Source organism: Apus apus, chromosome 13 (genome assembly GCF_020740795.1).
Source record: "Apus apus isolate bApuApu2 chromosome 13, bApuApu2.pri.cur, whole genome shotgun sequence".
NCBI lineage: Eukaryota > Metazoa > Chordata > Aves > Apodiformes > Apodidae > Apus > Apus apus.
This window is the reverse complement of record NC_067294.1, coordinates 11527856-11552177: the sequence shown is the minus strand read 5'-3', so window position 1 is coordinate 11552177 and position 24322 is coordinate 11527856. Positions and strand designations below refer to the sequence as shown.

The 24322-nt window shown below is 41.8% G+C and overlaps 2 protein-coding genes across 4 annotated transcripts in view; one reads left to right on the top strand and one right to left on the bottom strand.

The window, feature by feature from the left end:
- Positions 1-5386, top strand: part of PWWP2A (PWWP domain containing 2A) — a 36774-nt gene extending 31388 nt beyond the window's left edge. Inside the window, exon 3 of the mRNA XM_051631501.1 lies at positions 5317-5386. Within this exon, the coding sequence (XP_051487461.1) occupies positions 5317-5345 (29 nt within the window). The 3' untranslated portion in view covers positions 5346-5386. The remainder of the gene's footprint in view (positions 1-5316) is intronic.
- A 4703-nt stretch (positions 5387-10089) lies between these two features.
- TTC1 (tetratricopeptide repeat domain 1) overlaps positions 10090-24322 on the bottom strand; it is a 31581-nt gene continuing 17348 nt past the window's right edge. For all 3 annotated transcript variants that reach the window (XM_051631508.1, XM_051631510.1, XM_051631509.1), the window contains exons 7-8: positions 18449-18503; positions 10090-10741 (exon numbers count right to left, since the gene is read on the bottom strand). In XM_051631508.1, coding sequence (XP_051487468.1) covers positions 10608-10741; positions 18449-18503 — 189 coding nt within the window. In that variant the 3' untranslated portion in view covers positions 10090-10607. The remainder of the gene's footprint in view (positions 10742-18448; positions 18504-24322) is intronic.

Here is a 24322-nt window from a genome sequence, read left to right as displayed (position 1 = left end):
TACACTGTTTGTAGTGGATCTTGTCTTGGCCCTGGGACTGATGATGCTTTTGAAACCAGTTGGTGTCTCCTGTAACTGAGTGAACGTCCACATCTGTCTGCTGCTTGGAGCAGAGCTCCAGCATATGTTTTTTTCCTTCACGTGGTTGTTTCTTATGCTGTCCGGATTACAGGAACTCCCATCCTCTTTCTCTCATTATTCATTCATCCTTGCAGCAATTCCTCTTGAATTGGTTATCCTCATTAGGCTGTGGTGGAGAGGGGAAATCCTGCTGAAATGTAATTGCTCACTAATGGCTTTTCCTTTGTTACATTGTGTTGGTAGCGTCTCACTGTGGGAGTCTGCTGGATTTGCTGCGTGACTGTGAAGCCCAGAAGAGAGGTTAGCCAGACAGATTTCAGAGTTCTGCAATTACTCCATTGATTAATCTTCACTCCAGTGGTTCGGTGACAAAAGTATAAAAGTAACCCAACCTTCAGCGATGAAGCCAGCCCTACACAATGCCACTCAGTAATAGTGTTTACTGCTGCCCTGAGGCATCAAAAGGGTGATACTTAATGAGGGCAAAAGTGCACAGAGCAGCTGCTCAGTGCAGCTCCTGGCGCAGGAGGTTTGTAATAGCTTGCCAGCTAAAATGTGAGGAATTGGTACAGAGCAAGAAGATTTATTTTAGGGTGAGACCAATGAGCAGATTTCTTAAGGAAATCGAGCCGATTAGTAACAGAGAGATGATGTAGTAAATTCAGAAAGTGGCACATTATTTGGAAGCGTTATGTGGTGAGGAGCACAGCATGAGGGTGCAAGCAGACACCTGCCTGAAGCCTCACCTGTGGTGGAGGAAGTCCCGCCAGGGATACTCTGGCATTGCCTTGGCGCTCCCTGGGCTGATCTCCCCAGCTGACAGCGTCCTCCAAGGCAGCCGGGAGTGCCAGGGACTGCTGAGCTTTGCACGGTGAGGTGCTTCTCCTGCTTTTGCACTGCCGGGGAAGCTGGGAATGCCACCAGGCTGGAATAATTCTGTGAGGCGCGGTTGTGCGTTGCGAGGAGCGCCCGCAGCGCCGCCGGGAGCCCGGGCCGTGCGGCGGAGCAGCTCAGCCCTGCTCGGGGGAAGGCAAAGCTGGCTCGGGCTGCCGCTCGCTACCAGCAGGGCTCTCGGCAGCGGCCCCTGCGCTGGTGGCCTCGGGAGCAGCCGCCACTCACGGCCGCCCTGTTTTCTCTCTTTCTCACTTGCCCGTGCTCAAATCATCGTAGGTGGATTTGCCGTTCTCCCCCTTCGTGCAGGGAGGGCCAGTGGGGGCTGGGCTTTCCAAAGGCAGCGAGCTCCAGCTCCTGCTGGGTGGCAGTAGGAAAAGGTTCTCCTTGTTTGCTGGTTCCTACGGTGCTGGCAGCCGGTTTTTATTCGAGTTCTGTAGCCTGCTTTTATGGTTCTGCTCCTGCTTTTCCCTTGAGTGCTTCTGTGGTCTTTGTTTTTACTCCCCTGCTGGGTTTGGAGCACAAGCCGTGGGTGCTCCACGCTGGGCAGGCCAGACACCCCTGCAGGCGTTTTTGGATGTTCTGAATTCGGGGTAAATATTCAAAGCCCAGGAGGGGTAGTTCTAATTTTGAAATCTGGATTCTCAGCCAACTGCTCTGTGTTTTAACAGCTTAGGGACTGGAATTTCCAAATGTGGTTGTCTTGGTCATTAAATATTAAACTGAGGCTGTGCCTGCTGGAGGGCTCATTCACATGTTGAAGCACTCTGTGCATCAGAGAAGGGGCTGGGGGCTTCGGAATGTAAAAAGATGAATACTGGACTGACCTACATGTAAGATCCCAGAAATACTAATAATACTGTTCAGATGGATATGGATAATCCTTTTGTGATTTACTCAGTTTGCTCTGTTTGCCTTTAAAAAGGCAACATCGCCGATGAGCTGTGAGAACGGGCTGGCGTAGCTGTACTTCATACACCTTTTGATTAATGCTGCAAAATCATATCAGAAGCCATCAGTTGCATCTTGGCTTAGAAAACGTGCTGCTAGCTGCAAGTACTATGGCCTTGGCTGTATCTGAGTTTGGAGCAGGGATACAAAAGTGCACAGACGCACAGAGAGAACTGTTGCCTCAAGAGCAGGTCAGAGGCTGCAGCCACAGGCAGTAAATTCATCAGCTTCCAGCCTCCTCTTTTCCCAAAGTTTCCAATACTGCAATTCTTCCTTCCTCAGGTGGAAAAGTGTCCCATGATGGTGTGCCACAGCCAAATGAGCTAAAGGAAATGTGTCTGTCTTCACTGAGATAAAGAAAGATGCACTGGTGAGAATCTGTGCTCAAACGCAATTAGGCCAGCAGAGCCTATGGCCCTGCTGCCTCTCCAGGGACCCAGTTTATTGCTTGGCACTTGCCAGCACCACTCCAGGAATACATTTAGGAAGCTATTCCTGCAGCAACCACCTAGACTAGTAATACCATTTCCCCCCTCTTGCTGATGCCCCACTTCACTGGTGCGTCAGGCTGCAGGGAGGGTGTTGCTCAGGACTGCCTCCTGTACCACCCTGCTGGTGGCTGTGCCAGGGATGAGCTCCAGTTCACGTGCCAGAGTTAAAAACTGCACAGAAAAAACCTGCCCAAAATTGTGTGTTTATCCCAGAGAAATGGGCATGACTAATGTCTGTGTGCTTCATGTCTCACTGTCTGTGGCTGGTGGAGGGGCAGGTTCTTGGTCAGCAGCCACAAGGGACCTGCACTCCTGCACCCAGAGACCAGCACCCAGCCAGTCACTGCAAGGAGCTGATGGCTGTGGTGCTGGCAGTGCTGGGAGCCAGGGCCAGAGCTTCAGGCTCAGTGGAACTAGGGAAGGCAAACCTGCTTCTGCTGTGACCACCTAGGGAATACTGGCTCTGTTAATCATCTTGAGAACTGGCAGATGAGAAACGGGCAGGTCTGGGGACTCCAGGCTGCAGATGGTGAGGTTTCCAACTGGGGAGATTACCACTGAACCCACAGATGAGAAAAATGTGTTTTATTTTAGTTTTAAGTTGTTTTAGGACCTTTAATACATAAAGGACTTTGCTTTGTCAGGGTAGGCCGTGATGATTCTGGCTTAATGCCACAGCAGCCAAGAGTCTGACAATTTACGGAGCCTCAGCAGACAAATGGGTGAGCCAGAGCCTCTGCTGATGAAAGATCCTCCCCAGCAATTACATCCTTTTGAGTGGGAGGCTGCACAGGTTTTAAAAAAAATTGGATTGCTGAACAAGAAAATGCTGGGATTCTTCCAAACAGGGAAAGCTTGTGAATGAGCAATGTATTAATGCTGCCCATTAAATGTGCCCCTGCACATCTTTACCTACTGTTAAAAAGAGGTGGCACTTTGATATAATTGGTTCTTGGCTGCAGCAGCCGGCAACAGAGCTTGGCTGTTGCAATAATCCCTTGGGAATAACACAGCTAATTAAAGCCTAGCAACTGGTGACCAGCAGCTTCTCCTTTCTCTCTGACGCTGCCTGTGCTAATCAAAGGTAGGTAGATCTCAAGGAAGTTTTGTGCTGAAATGTGCTAATCAAGGAAGGAAGGATTCAGCTGTAAAGCTTTGTGCTTTATCAAATCCTAAACATTCCAGTGCAATGAGCTGAGAGAGATTTAAGGTCCATGCTTAATAGCTGGGTGGGAGGGGACTGGCAGTGCTGTGCCTATAGGGAGTCCTGGGCATGGGATATGTCAGTCCTGCGGCCTCACTCAGGGCTGGTGTTTTGAGAGACAGATCTTAGGATGTGAATGAGGAGCTGCTTCTTTTTGTTTGGTTTTCTTTTAAATCTTCCAAATCTTTGGTTGAGGCTGAGGGAACTACAGGTGTTCAGCTCCTCTGAAGGCCAGGCCTTGGCACTCTGTCAGTCAGAATCCAGGATTAGCTGGAAAAATCTGCTCTCTTCCAAGCAGCCTTTCTCAGAAGCACAACACTCCTGGGGGTGGGGTTGGCAGAGCCCCTGTGGGTTGGGGTTCTGATGTTTTATGCCCTTTGAGGGTTCTGTGCAAGATGAGCTCATCTTGTGGAACTGATTTTATTTTTTTTCCCAGGGGAAATTGATGGACCTTGCTGATTACTTCTAATTTGCAGGGGGTTGGGCTGTCCTGTGGCAGAGCTGGGCACTGGGTAGTGGCAGCTCAGGGCAGGCAGCTGCTGCTGAGGGCAGCAGCCAACGTCCCCTGGTCACAAGTGGTCTGTCACCGGTGGGCTAAAGTGGTAGTTGGTTGGTTGATGGAGCTGGGCTTGTTTGCTAGTGGAGGTGCTGGTCCTACGGGAGAGCTGGGAGAAGGGGAGGAGCAGCAAGAGGCAAGCTGGGACCTGCTGCCCCGGGATGGTGGTAGTGGTAGGACAGCAGTCAGTGTTCACCTGTGTGGGCTGGTGGCCACAGCGGGGGGACCCACCTCAGCCAGGAGAGGCAGGAGCCCGCAGGGGGGGTCAGCAGCACAGCTGTGCCATGTACGTGGGGAAAAGGGACAGATCCAGCACACTTCCTCATTGGGGAACCAAAAAGGCGGGAAGGAGTGAGGTGGTGGTAGGAAGAGGGGACAGGGCCTTGCATGATGCCAAGGGCAGCAAGAGCCAAAACCAAAAGGGTGTGCACTGTCTGGTAACAGAAACAGCCCGAGGTTTGTTCCTCTGCCAACCTGGTCATGATGCTCTGTGGCATTTGTTTGCCAGGGTATGTGGCAAGATGTGGCAGGGTGAGTGTTTGGGGGTGAGACCTTGTCAGGGCATCCCACCTGCTGCAGCAGGGTGATGTCAAGTAAAACAAACACGGTTTGACAAGGTTTGTGGAGCTGGGTGGATAGCTGTGCTTTGCTGAGATGGTAAGACAAGGTTTTTTCAGGGGGTGAGTGTCTGCCTTCCCAGGAACCACTGTACACACCTCACAGCTTTGTGAAATGTCCCTTTCAGAAGCCCTGCTTGTTGGGCACTGCTGAGCGTGGTGCTGCAAGGGCAGAAATGCAAGCTGGTGGGTTACAGTGACCCAGCCAGGATCTGCTGCTGGGGATAACCACAGGAAAGAGAACAGATGGAATTACTGAGTATGGGACACTACAGGGACTCTGTAAAGTTGTTTAGAACTCAGTGATTCTTCCAATCCCTTGAATAAATGAAGACAGATGCTGGAAATATCTGTTTCACTGCATGTCTTGGGTTCATGGCATGGAAAGGCTCTTTGTGGGGAAGGTCATCTTGAAGGGGTGAGTCCTGCGTGCAAACCCTACTGGGGCAGGTCAGCTGGTGGATTTTTAGTAATGTAGGTTTTGTGCTAACCCAAACACCCACTCTGAACTTTCTCTGTGTCCAGGTTTGATTCAGGAGGTGGAGCTGACTTAAGTGGTGGCAGAGAAGTGGAGGGTGAAGATGGCTCTCCTGGGTATCCCACTTCCATCATGCATGAAGAGATAGAGGTAACAAAACTGATATGAAATTTACTGTTGTAAATAACTTGTACTGACTTATCAGAGAGCACATGGAGGATTCTAGTTCCTCATTCTTACAATAAGAGCATTTGCACAGCCTCACAACTGAGAAAAAACATTTATATAAGCTTTAGAATCTAGTAATGTAGTGGAATGACTTAACTGACTGACTGGCAATTACTGGGTATTGCCTCTTCAGGAAGGCTAGACTAAGTAGAGGAAGAAGCAGCAGCAATTTTAAATACTGTGGACTAAAAAGGCTACTGAGAACGTATCAGTGAGTGTGATGATGAAGCTCAGGAAACAGGATTAATGGATCCACCGGAAAACAGATGAGCTGCTTAAAGTTGTTTCTTGAGGGTTTTCTAATAGGACATCCTGTATGTGTTACTTTGAGCCATGTTATGTCCTGGAGGATGGTGGTTACAGACCAACAGAGTCTGGATTTACCCACAAAATTATGCTTATCTACCCACTTATGAAAGTTTTTTCCATTTCTATCCCTGAGTTAAAAAAACCTAAAAGTAGACGGAAAAATACTGTAAACTTGTTAAGAAACAACAAAAAAGTACATTTCTAATACTCTACACAAAAGAAATGTAAAATATGTTTGAAATTACAAAATGAGGTAATTTTTGGCTATATGGCTAGGATCTTCAACAGTGATATGAAAGCAGCAATTAATAAATAAAAGCAATGTATATGGGAAGACAAAATAGGTAGTTGCTACAAACTTGATGTAAGAGAATACAGTCTTGATAATGGAAGCTTAAAAAGGCATGACTAACAAAGATAAGGATGATACAATAATAAATGTTAATCTATTAGGAACAAAGGCAGTGCTCACAATGTGGTGGGGGTCTGTTACTGACCAGAAAATACTGGTGTTGGGTATTTCTTAATTTAAAACAAGCAGGGTGATGTGTTTCCCATTCTGTTAGCACCAATGCAGAGCAGAAACAGGACTGAAAATAAGCCCAGATATTTAACCTGAAATGGCCAACTGGCTCAGCCAGTACTGGATGCAGAGACAGGTCAGTGGAGCAACAGAAGGCAAAGAGGACAACCCAGGTAAATACAGGGTGGTTAATCTCACATCAGGGATAGGAATCTGGTAACAGTGTAAGAAACCCATTAATAAAGAATTAAAGGCAAATATGCAATTAAAATCCACCAAAAATAGACCTTGTCATTCAACCAGGCTTAGTAGGTCTAATTATTAAGAGGCATCACCTGGCATGGCCTCTACGGTAGAGGCAACATTCACAGAGAACTACAATTCATAATGCACACAAGGAGCAAGATGGTCTCACTGCAGATCTCAGTTTGCCACTGTCCTTCAGTCAGGGGTGTTTCCTGTGAGATTCTGCTCCAAACACTGCTACACCATGTACTAGTTGATCAGTGAATGAGAAGGAAATCAGAAGTCACTCCTGAGGATGATAAGCAACAGCATGGTGGGAAAACACAGAACAATATATACTGCTCAGCAAGGCAGGCCTGCCAAGCAAAGTGGGACTGAATTTAGCCTTTATCTGCATCAACATTTCATCCACAGCTTCAGGAAATGGGAGTCTGTATCTCAGCTATTCCAGAAAAGGCTGAGGTGAGGTCTAATACTTGGCACATCTGTTGCCAAAAGGGTTAAGTCAGTCTTTTAAGGATATAAACAAGGAAGAAGTGAGTAAGACTGTCATGCCTTCTGTCTAGAGCAGAATGGAGATAAATTTCAGTGTCAGTTCTGATGTGAAAAAATAGAAGGTCTGAGACATGAATACAGAAATCCTGGGGAAAGTTCTTTGCAGGGAGAGATATAAAGCAGCCCTGTCTCTTCAGCTTATGGAGACAACCAACAGGCCCCTTCATTACTCTGCAAATGTTTTCAGGGAGAAAACGCCAGGTACTAAAAGGTTTTCCATTTGGCAGGCAGAGTAAGAAGGAACAAAGGCTGGGAGCTGAGGACAGACAACTCAGAGTGAAAAAAAGGCATAAGCTTGTTACAATAAGGGTAATTACTGGAACAAATTAGCAAGGAACTTGTTGGTTTACTTGTATTTAAAATACTATGTTTCATAACTCATTTTTTTTCCTGTTAAAGGTTGTAAGCCCAACATGTGTGACTCAAAACACCCTGACACTGCAGTGGAATTGTGGCCAATTATCCTTCTGGTGGTGGCTGGGATGACTAGTTTAGATACAAAAAAATATCCTTTAAAAATAAAAAACAAAACAAATGCAATTGTTCAGGATTTGGACAATGCAAAAGGACTTCTTTCAGACAATTGGAGTTGTACCTAGAGAAGGTTATAAGAGAATAACTTGCTGTAATGGCAGATAACACATTTCAGAGGTTTCTGGTTTAGCTTTGAGTAGGTATGGCCTATACATTTGAGTCCTCAGTAATGGTGTGCCCAGTTTCCTGCGACACTAGCCCCCCTCTTTCACACAATACAATGAAATTACAAACACAAGCATGGAAAGCAAATTAGCTGAAAACCTTCAGCTTCTTGTGTTCTTCCTTTCATTTTAAAATTACAGGTACACATTAGGCATCCAGGAGGGAAGCTGCACACTTCACTTGGTGCTACGCTTGCACAGCAGGTAGTAATTTCAAAAGTTTTGTTGTGCTTTTGTTGTCCAGAATAAGTTAACCAGCCTCCATCCAGGAAGGCATATTTGCAGCCCTCTGGCCCTTTAAAGATGTGAAGCCGGAACAGAACGGAAGGAAGAAAATCTGTCACTGACCTAATCTGTAAGACAAGCAGCAGGTTGGTAAAAACCACTGCTTGCAACTTTGCACAATAGCCATACAATGGTAAATAACAGATATGCACACGTGTAAATTCATTGGCCATAACAAAGATACACAGAAAAATTAAAGTATCCAGAGTAGCTTCAAAGTGGTTCCATTTATGCCTGCCCTAAGGATGTGCATTTATGTTGCAGTTGGGTGAAACCGAGGGCACAGACCTAATCTGCTTCACATTCGGGAATGCAGGACTCCTGCTGGGAAATGAGACAAAAGCCCAGCTGATCTCTTTCCCCCCCCTTCAGCCCCTGTAGAAAGTTAGCTACCCCAACTCCAGAGTCAGAGGACTGCCTGGCTGTGGCTGCAGATGGATGGTACTGCTTTCAGGGCCTGGCACTTGGTTCCACTGCTCCAGCATGGAGCCTGCAACAGCAAGGACTGACACCTCTGCCCCTCCCGTGCTGAGTGAGGACCTCTAGGGAAGTGTGATTCAGATGTCCCTGAGTGCCTCAGTGTGGGCACAAGCCAAGCTTAGGAGCTTCTGCCCAGCACTGCTTCTACCCAGGGCTTCTCTGAAGCAGCTTGGACACTGCTTCTCTGTAACCTTCCAGGTTTCAAGAAAGATTATTAGCATTTATACTAGTCCCAGCACTGCCCAACCCAGAAAGCCTCCCCTGAATCTGAAGAGCTCAGTTCAGATAGCAGAGTGATTTTTGCAGCTAATGATTTGATTGGACCCACGCAGCCTCTTGGGTGTGAGCAGCACAGTTCCAGAACATTCCCAGCTCCCCCCAGTGCCAGGGTGAGCTCAGCCCTCTGCCCAAAAATCTCTCTTCCAAACCTCCCAGCCCCACACCCACCCCTTTGCCCAGCCTTTATCAGTAAAGGAAATTCAGCCTTGTACATTAGAAACTTTACTCCAGTAAAGCATGGCACAGTTACAGTTTGAGCATGTGGAAATCCTAGAGGCTGTTTGCTTTTATTTACTGAAGTGACATTTTAATTATGCAGCAGATGTTAAAGGTTGCACAGGCCTAACTGTGAATTAGGGCTCTTCTCTTGACAATGACATTTAATTCCTATAGACCCAATAAACACTCACTGCAGGCTTGAGATAGTTTATCAACAAACAGGTAACCATGAAGACAAAACTAAAAATGCAGCAGGACAGAGTTAGACAACAATCAAAAAAACCCTTCACAACTGCAGAGACCAACATGAAAATAAAGCACCAAGAAGACTGTAGCTTGAGAGACTATTCCTTTCAGGCTTATTAGTGTAAAGACTGGAGCTCTGTAATTTCAGTCCTTAAGTACACACACACAGAGCCTCTCTGAAATAAATTCCAGATAACAACCAATAGCTGACAGACAGACACCACTAATGATTAAATTAAATAATGTACTGAAATCTGCATACAGACAACTGAAAAATCTGCCTCCAATGTAAACATTCCAGCATTGATAGAAAAACCAGTAAGTAGTAATTACAAAAGACACCCCTCCAAAATGAATGACCTGCTTCAACAGCCCCTGTATATATAGATATTTCAAAGTCTTCTATGAAGATCTTCTGTGATCAACTTTAACATCACTTATTTGTTTGCCAGTAGGGGATGTCTGTAATATGAATACATCTCAGACAAGCAAATTTAACTAATTTTATGGTACCATTACAAAGTGTATATATATAGGCATAAAGCTTCCTTGTGGCCTTCAGAAAAAATAACAAGTAAACAAGCTGTGGTGTAAGGGTGGCTCGAGGTTAATTTCCTGATCTTGCTATAAGCAAGACAAAACAATCAAATGCTTCAAATGAATGTCCTGTAAGTATGTTATTTGTGGGTGGCACTTTTAACAACAATACCACCATGGGAAGGACTCAAGTAAGGCAAAAAGTTCACAAACCAAACCAACAGAAATACCAAGCCTTTATTACAAAGAAAAATTATTCCACAGAAGAAGTTGGCTTGCTTCCATGCATGTCAGTCAGATCTACCTGCTGAGTGTGTGGAGAAGTTCTTCTGCTAGATTCATTAATTCCCCAAGACATCATTAGGCTTTGTTCTTGGCTACAGGTGCTTGAGCACTTTGATTCAACTGAATTCCTCTCTAGAATTTTGTTGCCAGCACTGAATGGGCCAAAATAATGAGCCTGACTGTTGGGTAAGCCAAACACCACAAGGGAAGAAAAATAAAAAAATAAAAAAAAAATAAAATCACACACTGGACACAGTTATCACTAAGAGAAGTCAAATGACTTGCTTCACATCCACATTGTAAATAATTTCACAGGCAGGGAAATAAATGTGCTTGAGTCTAATCTTCACCTGGGGAGTGTGAAGAATGTTTGCTGAATCCTTTTCTTGGTAGGTGCAAGCACATGGTCAGGAAGCCTGAAAGCCAGCAGAACTAGACTGAATTCATGTTATCTGTTGTTGTTTGGATTTTGAACAAAATTGATGGAGTATGAACCAGTTGATGAATCTTGTTTTATCTGGAAATTTTCTGTTGACAGGCCAAAGGGGCGGAGAACCAAATTGCCAAGATCCTTCAGTTTGCCTGCAATGAAAAGGAGACAGAACACATTGCCTGTGAGGCAGAGGAAAAGCTTCCATTGAATTGTGCCCAACTACGCAGTCCAGCTCTACTGATTTGTCTACTGATTTAAGGTAAGTGCTGTGGAAATCTGTGCAGTTTGTTGAATATTAAGGCTCTTAGCATAAATTTAAAAAATTTGAATTGTCATGTAGTTACTGTCAAGCTTTGGGGTTGGAAACAGATCACCATGCTGCTTCTGAAAGTTGGTCAGGCATCCCCAGGGAAGCCCAGTGGCTGCAGACACACATGGCTGTGTGCTTAGAGGTTTCAGTTCTGGTCATTTTTGATGCAGCTATAGCTCTATAAGCAATCAAGAATATTATAACCCTGTAGTTTCCGAGAGTACTGAAAAACACAATGAAAGCCAAACTGCTCATTTGTAATTATTAAAAATCCCTTTCTAAATCTGTATAGTGATATTAAAAAAAGCCTAACAAAAAATCCAATTCATCCTTGCAACTGTTTGCACCTGCAAACCAAGCAGCTCCACCTGAAGCACAGAACTGCAGTCATTTTGCCTGCAAAAAACCTCAGCATGATATCATGTGACATGACATCATTAATTCACTTTCAAAACTACAGTTCTCCAGGACTGACTGACCACTGCAAAGAGTTCTAAACAGCTATTATTTAAATACACATAGGGTATGACATTTAATAAAATCTAGAGGCTTCCATCAATAAATATGTATCATATATGCTTTCTGACTCTAGAAAATGAATCTGGCTATCACCTATAAAAGGAGAAGGCAAGAAAAGGACATCCTTTTAGAAAATGGTATCTATATAGAGATGTTAGAATAGATAAAATGCATAGTATTTAACAAGAAGCAGAAGTAACAACTTCATTGTTGGCTAAACACAAGCTGAGCCCCTGGCATGACAAGACAAAGGCAGAAGATGGTCAGTTTTCCAAGAAAAACAGTATCTTCCTCTTGCCTTCAATGCAGGATTGTAGTCTAATTTCCCAGAGAACAAACGGGAGAAGTTTGGACAAGTTGAAGCCTACCCTAGGTTTGTACCCACAGGCTAAACACAACTTTTCAAAAAGCCTTCTACCTTTACTAGATTCCCCTGGCAATGGATTTTGTTTTGCTGGGCGTTTTGCACGTGCACACGCTGGGGAGAAAGGGACAATAGCTGGCACACAGGAAATCCAGCGGAGCAACTGAGGTAGTCACAATCATGTAACTAAAATGTGCAAATGCCACCTGTTCCTCCTTGCATGTGTTTGCTTTCAGCAAGCCAGCTTAAGTAATGAGAAATATCTCTTATTCTAGTCATCTTGACCTGGATTTCTATTTCTGAACTAACATATTAGGATACAAGTGCAAAGTCAGATGAATGCTTGTCACTTATTTTCTTTGCTTTTCCCAAGCTCTTTTGTTTGAAAGCCCTGCTTCTGCCCAGCAGTGCAATCAGCACTGCTGCTGGTAAGTAAGTGTCCTCTCTACAATGCAGCAGTTCAGGCTTTGTTGCAAAGCCATCCTGAAGCAGCGACTTCACAGCAGTGATCAAGTAGTAAAGAAACATAAGGAGCAAATCCTTATGCAAATTCTTTACAGCAAGAGACAAACAGTGTTTATGTTGAACAAAAAGAGGAAGGGATTTGTCTTGTGTGACACTACAGCCTGGGACCGTGCTCAGAACAGCAATTGTATCCATCTGAACTCACCCCGTGGGAGCACACCCCTCATCTGGCAACAGCTCAAAGCAGGTTAAACACCAGCACCAGAAACCAAAATATGCTGTTTTTTCAATCACATTTCTAAAACTAAACTGGGGCAAGGGAAACTTTTCTGATCATATTAACAGAAAATACAAAAATAAGCAATAGGTGGGGAAAAATGTCAACAGTTTATTTTAAGAAACAAGTCAGTCCTGCATAAAGAAACTAACAACATTGCTATGCTGCTCCTAAACGTGCCCTGGTAATTAGACTTTGCATCAAAGTGCTGGTTCACAACTGGGTGTCTTGCAGAGATTTGTCTAATTATTTTAAAACAAGATGGGTCTTTGAGAGTCAACATGGAAATTTTGTGGTCTTACATAGGAAGAAAGACAATCTTAGATTACAGAAGCAGCTTAGCTGGTGAGGCACTTTTTTTCCCCCCCAATTTTCTGTTTGTTTTTTTTTTTTCCCCCTGTGTAGATTAACAGAGGAGGTGGTGAAGTGATCTGGCCAAAGCCAATCCAGCAAGTATCTCAGCTAGCATTAGCTACCCTGTTGAACTACTAAGTTCATCATGTTCTACTGCATCATAAAAGCCTTTTGGTTATAAATCTATAAAGTTGTTCATAGCAGCTCTATGACTGGGATGAACAGTTGCTATTGTACTTCCAGACAAACATTTGGTCATTGTTTAGCTTCAGGTTTGGGGTCAAAAGTGTCTTTGTCTACTGGTGGAAGAATCCTGGCATAGTCTGGCATTGCTAGAGTCAGTTGTAAACAGTTCACAAGCTCCCCAGGCTCTGCAGCTGGCTCAGGAGCAGGCAGACGAGTCTGCCTGTTCCAGGGAACTGTGAAAGGTCTTTTCTAATTGGAATTGGTAGGATGGCTCTTTTCCGGTCATACCAGAGCCCATAAACACAGAACAACTGCCTCCAGCCAGGGCAGCTCTGTGGGAGAAGCTAAAGACCATGTGGTGTATTTAATACTTCATTCTTCATCTCACTGTGATTGAATAATTAAAACAATAGAGTCACCTTCCTGTTCCATCACTTAAATCCACACACTGCCTCTTGGTGCAGCCTCATTTAATAAATTGTTAATGAAGCAGAAGAAACCCTTGTCTTTTCCGGGAACTGAAGCCCAAAGCACTGCTGCTGCTGTCTTGGAGCACATAAACCCACCATTGTAGAAAAGCACTATTTCCTCCTCCCCCACTCTTCTTTCAACCCTAAATTAAGATCTGTAGTTAAGCCCAACCTCCCCTTCCCCCCAAAGAAAAGCTCTCTTAAAACAGAGACTGTGCTTGAAGGAAGGAAAAAGGCATGTGGAGCTGTGACTCAGCTGCAAGTTCTCAGCAATCAAACACTCACTTGTCCCCAAGCAGGGTCACATCTCCTCTCTGAGACCATATTTTCATAGATCTTGTTCTTTATATTTTAGAGAGTCTGTGTCTACTTGTCACCTGGAACTCCAGTATGCTAAGTTTCTTCAGTAAAACAATATTCAGAGGTTAACAGGAAAACTAAATGGTAAAAATCATTTTAGGGCTCAGAAGTCTGCGATTCATTACTCACCTAAACTGCAATTTAACATCCTGTTGCAAAAGGCAGATGCATGAAAAGATTTCTCATGATTTACATTAAGACTTAACAGCCAAAAAAGTAATTGCTGTTCAGTCCTTCTGGCAAGAATTCTAGTATAGTTTCTAGTATTAATGTGGTGCTTGGAAGCTGAAAATTGTTTGTGCTAAGAATTTTTTTTGGATAAAAGACAAATCTCCTGATGAGTTCTCATATCTTTCTGTAACTTTCTGTATGAACAACAACATTTGTTCAGCAATTAAACGAGCAAGGGCAAATCCTTTTCCCTTCCCTAAACACTGGGTAAGTACTGAACCAAAAGTAACTGTGTATTAGTTCTGGTTTGAACTATTTAAAGTGACCTCCCTATAGACAGTATTGGAGTTTAGAACCTTAGCTGCAAATACAACATACCCTGTAGTTTAAAAAACAAACAAACAAAAACCCCCAAACCTAAACTAATTCTTTAGGCACTAAAGTCTAGTAAGTATCTTTGCTGATCTCAAGTAGCTGGAAAAATCTCTTATTGGCAGAAAGGCCCTGGTCATATGCTCTGGGAGGCCTTTCCATTCATCACATTGATAATCAAGTACATTTCACTATTTTCTGGAATGCACTTGTGTATAACTTATGCTGAAAATCCCAATAGTTTTCAGTTAGATTAAGATAGGTTACACAGGTTGGCATATATTCCATCCCATTTTTTGTATCCTATAGACTTGGCATCCCTGTAGCCATACAGAAAACTGTATTGTTGTCACAGCCCCCCCCCAGCTGCTAAACCTTGCTAAAACTATTTCAAACTTCTCATCTCACACCCTTTCCCCCAAAGGAGCTGTTCCCAGTTATCACAATAATAGTAGTTTCTCTAAGCAAGACTGGCTTGTTGTGCAATAGCTGGCAATCTTTGGCTTTGAGGCCAGAAGAACAATATAAAAAAGAACACAGAGAATGCTCAGGACATGTTCACGTGCTGGGCAATCACTGAGGCAGAGGACATTCAACATTCTGAAACCCTGCAGGGGAAGAGACCTGCATTTAAAAGCTACTTTCAAAGTGTGCTGTAAGTTAAGCTTTCTTTAATGTGTAACTCAGAGGTTAGTTTGTCCTGAGCAAAACTTGGGTGGCAAGCGGCAGCACCCAGCTGAGATGTCAGCTGTAGAAGTTAGACCCCTGCAGAACACACAGCAGAAATGCACTTGGTTCAGTAATAAAACATGGTTTTTCTAGTGACATCAATGTCATCAATCACATGCACTGCCACTTGCACACACGAGTTCATAGTGAGGTTTTTAAAAAAAAAAACAGCCAAGAATGTGTACTCTGATTTATTTACACACAATCACTTAAGACGTGGTTTCAGCTTCTGACAAACTATGTGGTAATGAGCTGTAGCACTGGAAAACAGGAAACTTGCTTGGGGAAGGAGGAAGATGCACTCCATTTATCTTGGTTTGTTTGTACACAGCTCTAGTTCTCATGACAGCATTAGTTAGTTGGGTAACCAGGCCTTAATTTTAGTTGAAGGAATAAAAGCCTAGAGAAACAACATTGCTGGCTGATTCACTAAATAAAATAAGAATTTAATTCAATATCCAAACTTCAAAAAGGAGTCAAAGCATGAACTGTGACACTCTTTCTGAAGATTCTCTTGGTGATTCATTTAGGTCTAGCATCAGTAGTCCTGGACCAGGCCTAGCCTGGAACTATTAGGATGCATTTGACTTGCTGTCCTGGAACCGAAAATCTGGGGTACAACCCAGACACCTAAGCTGACTCCCTATGAGAAGGCAAGAATGAATCCTTGCACACCTGGCACTGTTTAACCAGTAGTCAGACAATCTCCTCACACATCATCACAGACAATTGTCTGACACAGTACTTGGCTGGTAAACAGCATTCACAAAGTTATTGAAAAAGAAAAGTTGAAAAAGGTTAAAACAAATACATAGTACAACAAAAATTATTCAACTGCCACACTGTATTATGTTTGTCTTCCTTCACTCCTTCCAGAACTCTCATCCAAGTCCCCTCAACTGTAACAGCTTTTTCTTGACCTCAGACAGAACAGCAGCACTTTGTAAACCTTGGGAATTATTTCCTTTCCAGGCTTCCAGCATCAGATCCATGACACCATTGCCATCTCTCTACTCAACAAGATATGAGGAATTTTATAAACACTTAAAAAATTGAGCCTGGGTAATGCCCATATGACTAGCTTAATTTCAAGTGTTCTACTAAGATAATGTATTATAGAAAAAAATCTTCAATTTGCGTGACCCTAGTAAGCACAAGCAGTGCTAAGAATAAAATACCACCTGCCCAACTGACACCAGATAATTCTAACAATATATGTGACAATTTGTATGAATCCTGTCACATGCAAAGGTTGTGGATGAACATGGAGTTATGTGCTGTCCTACTCCCACTCCTAGTCTGTTTTTTCTGGCTGTTTATATCAGTAAACATCATGTCTCCTTGTGTGTAACATCACCGAGAAGGGATTCTCTCTTGAGAATCCCAATATATACAGCCTGACTGGTTCCTAAAAGAACAGTTCAGTTCTCAAATCTGAACTGCCAATGGATTCACCCTTTTTAAAAAGATCACATCTAGTCTGAAATCTTGGCAAAAATTAGCAGTATAGAAGTAGGTTTGTAAAGGCAGTTTATAAAAGCTGGATTTATTGTTTTGGTATAGTCCCTTGTGATTAGTGAGGCCCTTTAGACATCAGTAACAATGGAACAAATGGGAGTGTTCAAAAAAAGATCAGGAATTGTTTTCATATTACTTTGTATTGGAACACATCCCATGTCCTACAAATGAGCATGGTTATTCTAGAGATTTTCTGGATTTGTAATTTATTTATAGCACTATCACACTTAACCTTTATTTATTGTTCTAAGTACAATAGTGGAAACAGAATTTGATGATGTAAAGCTTTATAAAGCCTCACTGAAACTCTACTAGGTCAAAACAAGTACAAAGCAAGAGCAAATCAGACTCCCTACACAGCAAGTAAACAAATAAGAAAAATATCAGCTGTAGCATAAGCCCTTGAAACAGTCTCTTCTTCCCAAATATGTTAAGAATTGGTGTATCAGGATGCAAGACAGTCTGAGTTTATTTAATGTGATTCTCTGCAGAACAGCAAAACAGTCTTTCCCTTTCCCATCCCAGACTTTCAAAACCTACTCATCTTAAAATAGCATTTAACCTACTACTTGTCACACCTAGAGTGAATGAACAGATAACTGTTAAAAGCTATTTCTGACCCAGATTAGGTATAGCTGAGTTTCTCTTTATCTTACCCTGCCATTCGTCCTTGCTCTTTTGTGAGTATTTTCTTAATAGTAAAAATGAAAAGTTTATATACAAATAAAAACTAATTTTAAAAAGCACCAGATTGTCAGATCGGCTTAAGTAGTGTCTGAACCTGTAAGAATTAGCAAACCCTATTAACTAGGATATGGCAGACAAGTTTGACAGCAGTCATTTATGGGCAGGAGGTTCCTCCCAAAACTGCTAGTTTAACTGTAACACTGTGAGTGACGCAGGGAAGTGCTTTATACTTAGTAGTACACATGGAAACCAGTCTTGCTTGGGCATCTTATTTAAGTAGTTATCCTTCTGAAATACAACAATCCAGTTAAGAATATCACCCAATCAAGACTATACAAAGTGATGATGGGGCACATACATTAAAATGAGTTATATTAATACATTATCTTTTCTACAAACAAGTAGAGTCAACAGTATTCTTTGGTATGGAATTGTAAAAAGTCAAGCAGTGAGCTATGCAGTGAGGAAATCTAATTCCACTCCTAGCAAGACCAGATGCCTGTTTGTAACACTCGGGAGGTCTAATTCAGCCTCCACACAAACAGAACTGAAATACTATATAAACTAAGGTAAACATGAAGACTTGGAGGTCTATGGGTTAGAAGTGCTACAAAAGAACCAAGTCTTTTTTTTCAGACACAAGATCAAACCTGCTCAGTTATTACAGCTGGTTGACTTCTTTTATGTAAAGGTTTAGTGAAAGCCCTTTCATGGAAATGTTTCCTTTGAAGGATAACTTGCAGAGAGAAATGGAAGAGCAGCTGGTCTGTTTCAAACCATTTTCCCCTGCTTTTAAATGCATCAATATTAAATTTTTTTAGAATGTTTTGCATATTCTTTCTTTAAAGTTAACTAAGAGCTTTTTCCTCTATGGCAGAATTATTTGGCTGGAACTTACGGCAGGTGAAACCAAGCAATAGAGAACGGCAAGAAAATCAGCAGCTTTGTTTAACACAGAGCAAGTACTTTTAAGATTTACCTTTAAATTTTACTCAAGAGATTCTGCTCATGCATTTTTATTTTTCTAATAGACTGTGAAGGTTACTGTGCAAGTTATATGCACATGCTACTTACCTAACATTTCTTTCTTTAATTTTTCATTCCGCTCTTCAATTTGTCTCGGCAATCGCTGTGGAGAGAGAAAAATTGGCATCAGACCCCTGCTTTCAATAAGACTGTAGGTTAAACTGATGGAATTTTCATACACATACACAGGATACAATGTTTATGGCTTATGAGGAATCCTTATGTCAAACCACACTTACATCTTATTTTGGAAACCTGTATTTCATCCTGTGACTTCCCCTCCCATAAACTTTTAAGTGCAGGGTTGAGATAGACACACGTTTTCACTGCTGAAAAACAGATCAGATCTGTTTGCTTGGATTTTTAACTGAAAAGCTTATGGAATTTAAGAGACTTATAACTTGAGTATATTTTAGCCCTATTTCCTCTGCTGCATGCATTACATTTTGTCAGAGAGGCTAGAGGAACTAAGCAAGCACAGCACTTCCAAATATAAATACAAGTGTACTGAGGAAAACATCCACACATTTCTCAGTGGCATCACACTTCAGGGAAATCCACACTGTGAAAACATTAAGATCTTCTAAATACAAACATTTTAACAGAAAATCACTGAATTAATTGTCTATGAACTTCAGGACACAGTTTAATGAGCAGCCTCTCATTACACAATAGATGGCATAAGGAGGAGAGGGTATTACACACGAGGGCGTTGACTTGGCAGCTCATCATGGGGAGGGAACTCCAACAGTTCATCCTGAGCAAGGTACTGCTCCAAGTAACAGTTCTTCATGTGCTTTTTTCCTTCCCAGAACTGGCACCAGTGTTAAAATCTGTTGCACCATCACAGACAAACTTATCACATGTTTCTAATAAGCATTACATAACTGCATGGTCTGTGCATTCCTAACGATTTCAGATTCCCATGTATGCCTAGAACAGCTGTGACTCATATTCCAACCTTACACAGTTCTGGTGTTTTGCTGTATGGCTGTAATGATCACTTTTAATGAGAACTTTTATAATAGGTCACTACAATTAAATTTACCACTGTATCACTTAAATCTTGCATTTTCTATGTCAGTTAAATACAAGATATTACAACTGACAGTCACTCTTTATACATCTTTAAAGATATTTCTCAGAAGCACAATTTCAAGCTTTTATACTATGCTTATTACTGCAGAATTCTGGCAGTTCAGCATGCAAATATATGCATAACTCTGCTGTCTCTTCTTCTGTAGGTCATGGCAAATAAGACAGATCTGCTGTATTGGTGCTATCAGTAAATTAATTACAGTTGCAGACTATGGTAACAGGTGTGGAATTCACTTCTGAAACACTTCCCTTGTGATAATTGGCTTCTCAACCTAGTTAAAGAATTAATTTCCTAATCGTGCTCCTTCCTGTCATTTACAGCTCCAGTCGTCATGGATAGGTTTGTCATCCTGATACCATTGCCACAGTGAAATAAGATGTTCATCTCAAGGAAAAGCCTATTGAAAAGGCTGCTGCTGTTCCTCTCCAATGCAGGATACACTGGTGAGCAGAGGCAAATACAGTTCAGTTTCTATAGTGGTGGGGAAGTTAGATGGCATATCCCAGAAAAAAACCCCAACAGAAAAACAAGTACTAAGGAACAGAATGCAGATATGCTTGAAACCAGCCCAGGCCCAGCATCACTACTAGTGAACCAAATCTAATTAGCCCAGTCAGACTTAGATGGATCTGACTCCTGCTGACCCAGAGGGGCTTTTCTAGTCAGGTGCAGATCTGGACCTAGGCTGGCTGCATGAAAACATGTGTGGATAAGCCCTGGCTCTAAATTCAGTTTGCATTGTAGCTGTGAGGTCTGCTGAGTCTTGGACAAGTTTGGCTTATATTGCATGTGCCTCTCCCATTTGGATATTAGGCTTTAGCAGGAAATGAAGACACAAATCCTTGATCTGAAATACATACTCAATGTTCTGTCTGTCTGAATACTACTATTCCAAAGACTCAGCATTTCTTACTCCAGAATGTATCTGCAAGGTTAGTTATCAATAGAAAAATGTCCATAAGGACAGATGTTTATCAGGTGTCTATGATATTTATCTCCAAGTGCAGCTTCTTTTGGTAAATAACTTTATCTGGTTTGCCAGTACCTCAAAGCTGAGTTGAAGCTAAAATCCACACAACACTGTTACACATCTGCTAAAAAAAACCCCCAAAGATTGATACCATATAATTAAGCACTTTCTAGAAAAGCATCAGTAGGGATTATTTGACCACAAAACATTGTAATTTCAAACTGTTTAATTTGACATTGAAGATTTCAAAAGTAACTGCAGTGTGACAGTAGGATTGAAATCAAACACTAGTATGTTACTCCTGAAATATAAAAGTACTGAAATTTTAGAGCAGCTATCAAATGAAGAATCAAATCTAAGAACTACTGTATTTAATATTTTTAAGCTGTCATTTAACAAGATCATGACATTTCCTAAAGCAGTACATGAAGTATTTTCTGTGTAGAGGAAGGACAAAGATTTGCTCTAGCAGTGAATGGAGCTAATCTGCATATTCTCTTGATAGATCAATTTCATTGCCAGCGAGGGGGAAAAAATGCTGCAGTATTTCTGCAAAAAAAAATAATTTTACTTTACCTTACAATAAAGCAAAGCTTCTTAGTCTCCTACACATTCAATATGTTAAGCATATATGTGGAGTCAACTTTACAGCTGGAATTGTTTTTGTATTACAACATTTAGAGATTTATTATGAATATTTTTTAAAGTGTAGAACTAGCTGTCAGTACTTCCCTAACAATTTTTCAAGAGTTTTAGGTGTCAGTCTCAAAAGATTGCTTCTACCCTGAAACTTGACAAAGAACAGGACTAACTCAGGGCAGAATGTCCTAAATCCCACTGCAGTGTAAATTGAGGGTATTTTGTACAGAGCGTTCTGCACCACATGTGAGCCTAAAGCCTCTGCCTAGTAAAATGAGGTCAAGGAGCAGAAGGTATATGTAACAGTCAATGTCTGTACTTCCCAGCTACAAAAATCAAGAATAAATTACTGATTGTTCTAAATAATTCCTGAAAGATGGCCAGGAAGAACAGCAGCACTGTTTATGATTCTCTTCTAGCCCAAATTTCCAGTGGTTATTGAGCAAGGGCTCTTTTCTGAGATGATTAGAGGTATACTCATTGAAAGAAACCTGTGGTTTTGCCAGAGTTGTAAAGGTCCTTATCTATGCTTTCAGGGGGTTCCAATCAGCCAAAACACCCATTTTCAATTCCTTACACTTTGTACCAGCTACTGACAGTGTTCTCAAGTCTCAATCTGTGGAGTCCTGACTGGTGGTTCAAAACAATCTGTCTGCTCTTCACAGCTGTTGTTTGTATGATGAGCTGCTGGAAGGCAGTCCTTATACACTAACACAGTTTTACCAAGTAATGGGCTGGATTGCACCAGGCCTCACGCTGGAGCTAGTGTAGTGCTAAAAGACTACAGAAAATAAACACCCTCATTTCCTTTAGAAATGTCAGCAGAGTCCTTGGCTGAATTCCTGGATCAAATAAGCCATAGTCTCAGCTAGAAGACTATAAACAAGGCCAACACAAATACTCTTTTCTAGCCTGTGATGGACCCATCACATTCACTACCCATGCAGTAATGATGCTTGACAAGCCTGTCATTTATTAAGCATTGCCAAGAGCTAGGTGATAAAGTGCTCTCCTGCTCTCAACCAGATGCATGTAACCAGCATGAAGTGGCTGGTTCACAGTACAGTAAAACTGACCTTGTCAGTGGGTGCTGCCAAAAGGGGTGGCCCCAATTCCTGCACTGCCTTGACCACGTCTTCTTTCCTTCTCACTAGCATTTGCAGTAGGACTTGTCTGACTGCAAAAAGCCAAGGCAATATACAAGTATTTATTTTGGGGCTTTTTGATTCCTGGCTTTTTTTGCTTGCTTGTTACTGGTTTTCTCTTTAGCAGAGTTCTTTGTCTGCCAGACTCATACAGAGAACCAGCCATCCCCTAGGGCTGGACACGAGCTACTACCAGTGCTAGCACAAGAAAAGCAACTGGGCAGCTTCAGAAGCAGCAGACAGTTAGCAGATCAGTTTAGCTGTTTTGGGAAACCCTTACAGGAGTTACACAGTTAAGCAGAATATTTTTCTGCTGTCAGTGCAACTGATCCAGTCCCAAAGGAAGTAATTTCAGGCAAGGCTTCTTGTCTAATATGCTATAAAAGCAGCTTCTAGTCTGTCATTTACAACACCATAGTATGGGGAAAAGGCAGCAGGGGGAATCACTACTAATGATTCATTTTCCCAAATGGAGAGTTAAAACAATTAAACCTAAGCCTTTCAGAAATACTTCTGCATCAACATATTCAAAATGGTTTTAGAGATAATTTTGTACATGAAGCAATTGATTTTTTTTTCTTTATGGGGCAAAATATGTTGCATGTTCACTGATGTGAAGCTGAACTGAAATAATGATGCTCTGAAAATTTGACCAGGTATAGAAAAAGTCAAGGATTGGCATATAGATTTGGGTACCCAACTAAGAATTATGTTTTCAAATTGTATCCATTTACCTTAAAATGAAAGTAAAGAATAGTTCTATTGTTATTTTCCCTGCAGAAGGTGATCAGCTCTTTCCAGGCTCTCTGGTGCTTGCAAATGATTCCTGAATCTCCATGACCTGAAGCTCTCATTTTGATAAAAAGTGATTACTTTTTCTGATGGCTACCTTTCATTAGTACATGTTCCTTCAAAACCATAGGATGTCTGGTTACATATCTACCACACGTATCCCTTCAACACAGCCTTCATAACCTCTTTTTAAAAAGAACAGCAAGCAGCCTGTAAGAGGAGCTTTCTGTACAAAATACATTTCCCTTCTTGCTACCCATGTGAAAAGACCCTCTGAACTTGTCAAATCCACAGCTATTTTCCACACTGGGCATTAACACACTAAATATCTCTAGAAAAATCACTTCCTGCTAGTATTTTACACAAAGAGTTACTTAAAACACCAAATCAGCAGGCTGTGGCAGTGACTTTAAATCCCCATTAAGTAGGGATTATTTACATGTTAGATTGGGGTTTCAGGAAATGCTAGGGGTTTGCCTTTTTTCATCTAAGCTGACACATCCTAAAGGCCAAGGAAAGCATTTCCTTACACTTACAAGAGATATGGCAAAGATTCTGCAAATCATTTTTAATCCTGAAGTATTTGTAATTTGATTTAAAGTGGACACTGGAACACAGCACTAGTCTGCAAAAGCTTTTTTTTTTGTTGTTTAGAACAAAGAAAGTAACTGAGTTAGGAGAGGTTGCTGTTTACAACCACGAGGTGCCTTTTTCTTCAAGTGAAAAGCTAAGTTTTTGAAGATTAATAGCAGACTTCTGTCACTCTTAGTAAAATAACTCCACGTGGCCAATATGCACACAAGGTATAGCAAAGAACAGGAACAGAAAACTGCTAAATCAAGAAACAAAAATATCAACATTTTAAAGTAGATACAAATATAGATACAGACTGACAGAATCCTGTCTCTCTGCCTTTCTCAAAGTTATATGATCATGTGATCAAAAAAATAATTACAATTATGCCATAAAGGCATTTGACTGCAAATTTACCAATAGAAAAATAATTCTTCTAAAAGAAAATCAGAGACCCAGTGATGAAACAGCAAGCAAGAACTGTGTTATAGGGTGCTGCAATTCTGATCTCCAAATAGCAGATCTGTGTGGAAATGATGGCTACTAAACTGCAGCAGTAGTTCAGGCAACCTTTTCTAGCACGTGCAGAAATACAATTACAAGAGTGAAGTGTGTGCACTTTCACAGCTGAACATGTAATTAGATGCTTACAGCTCAGAACACACATTTACTTTCCTTCATTTTACAAAGGTAAAAAGAGGACT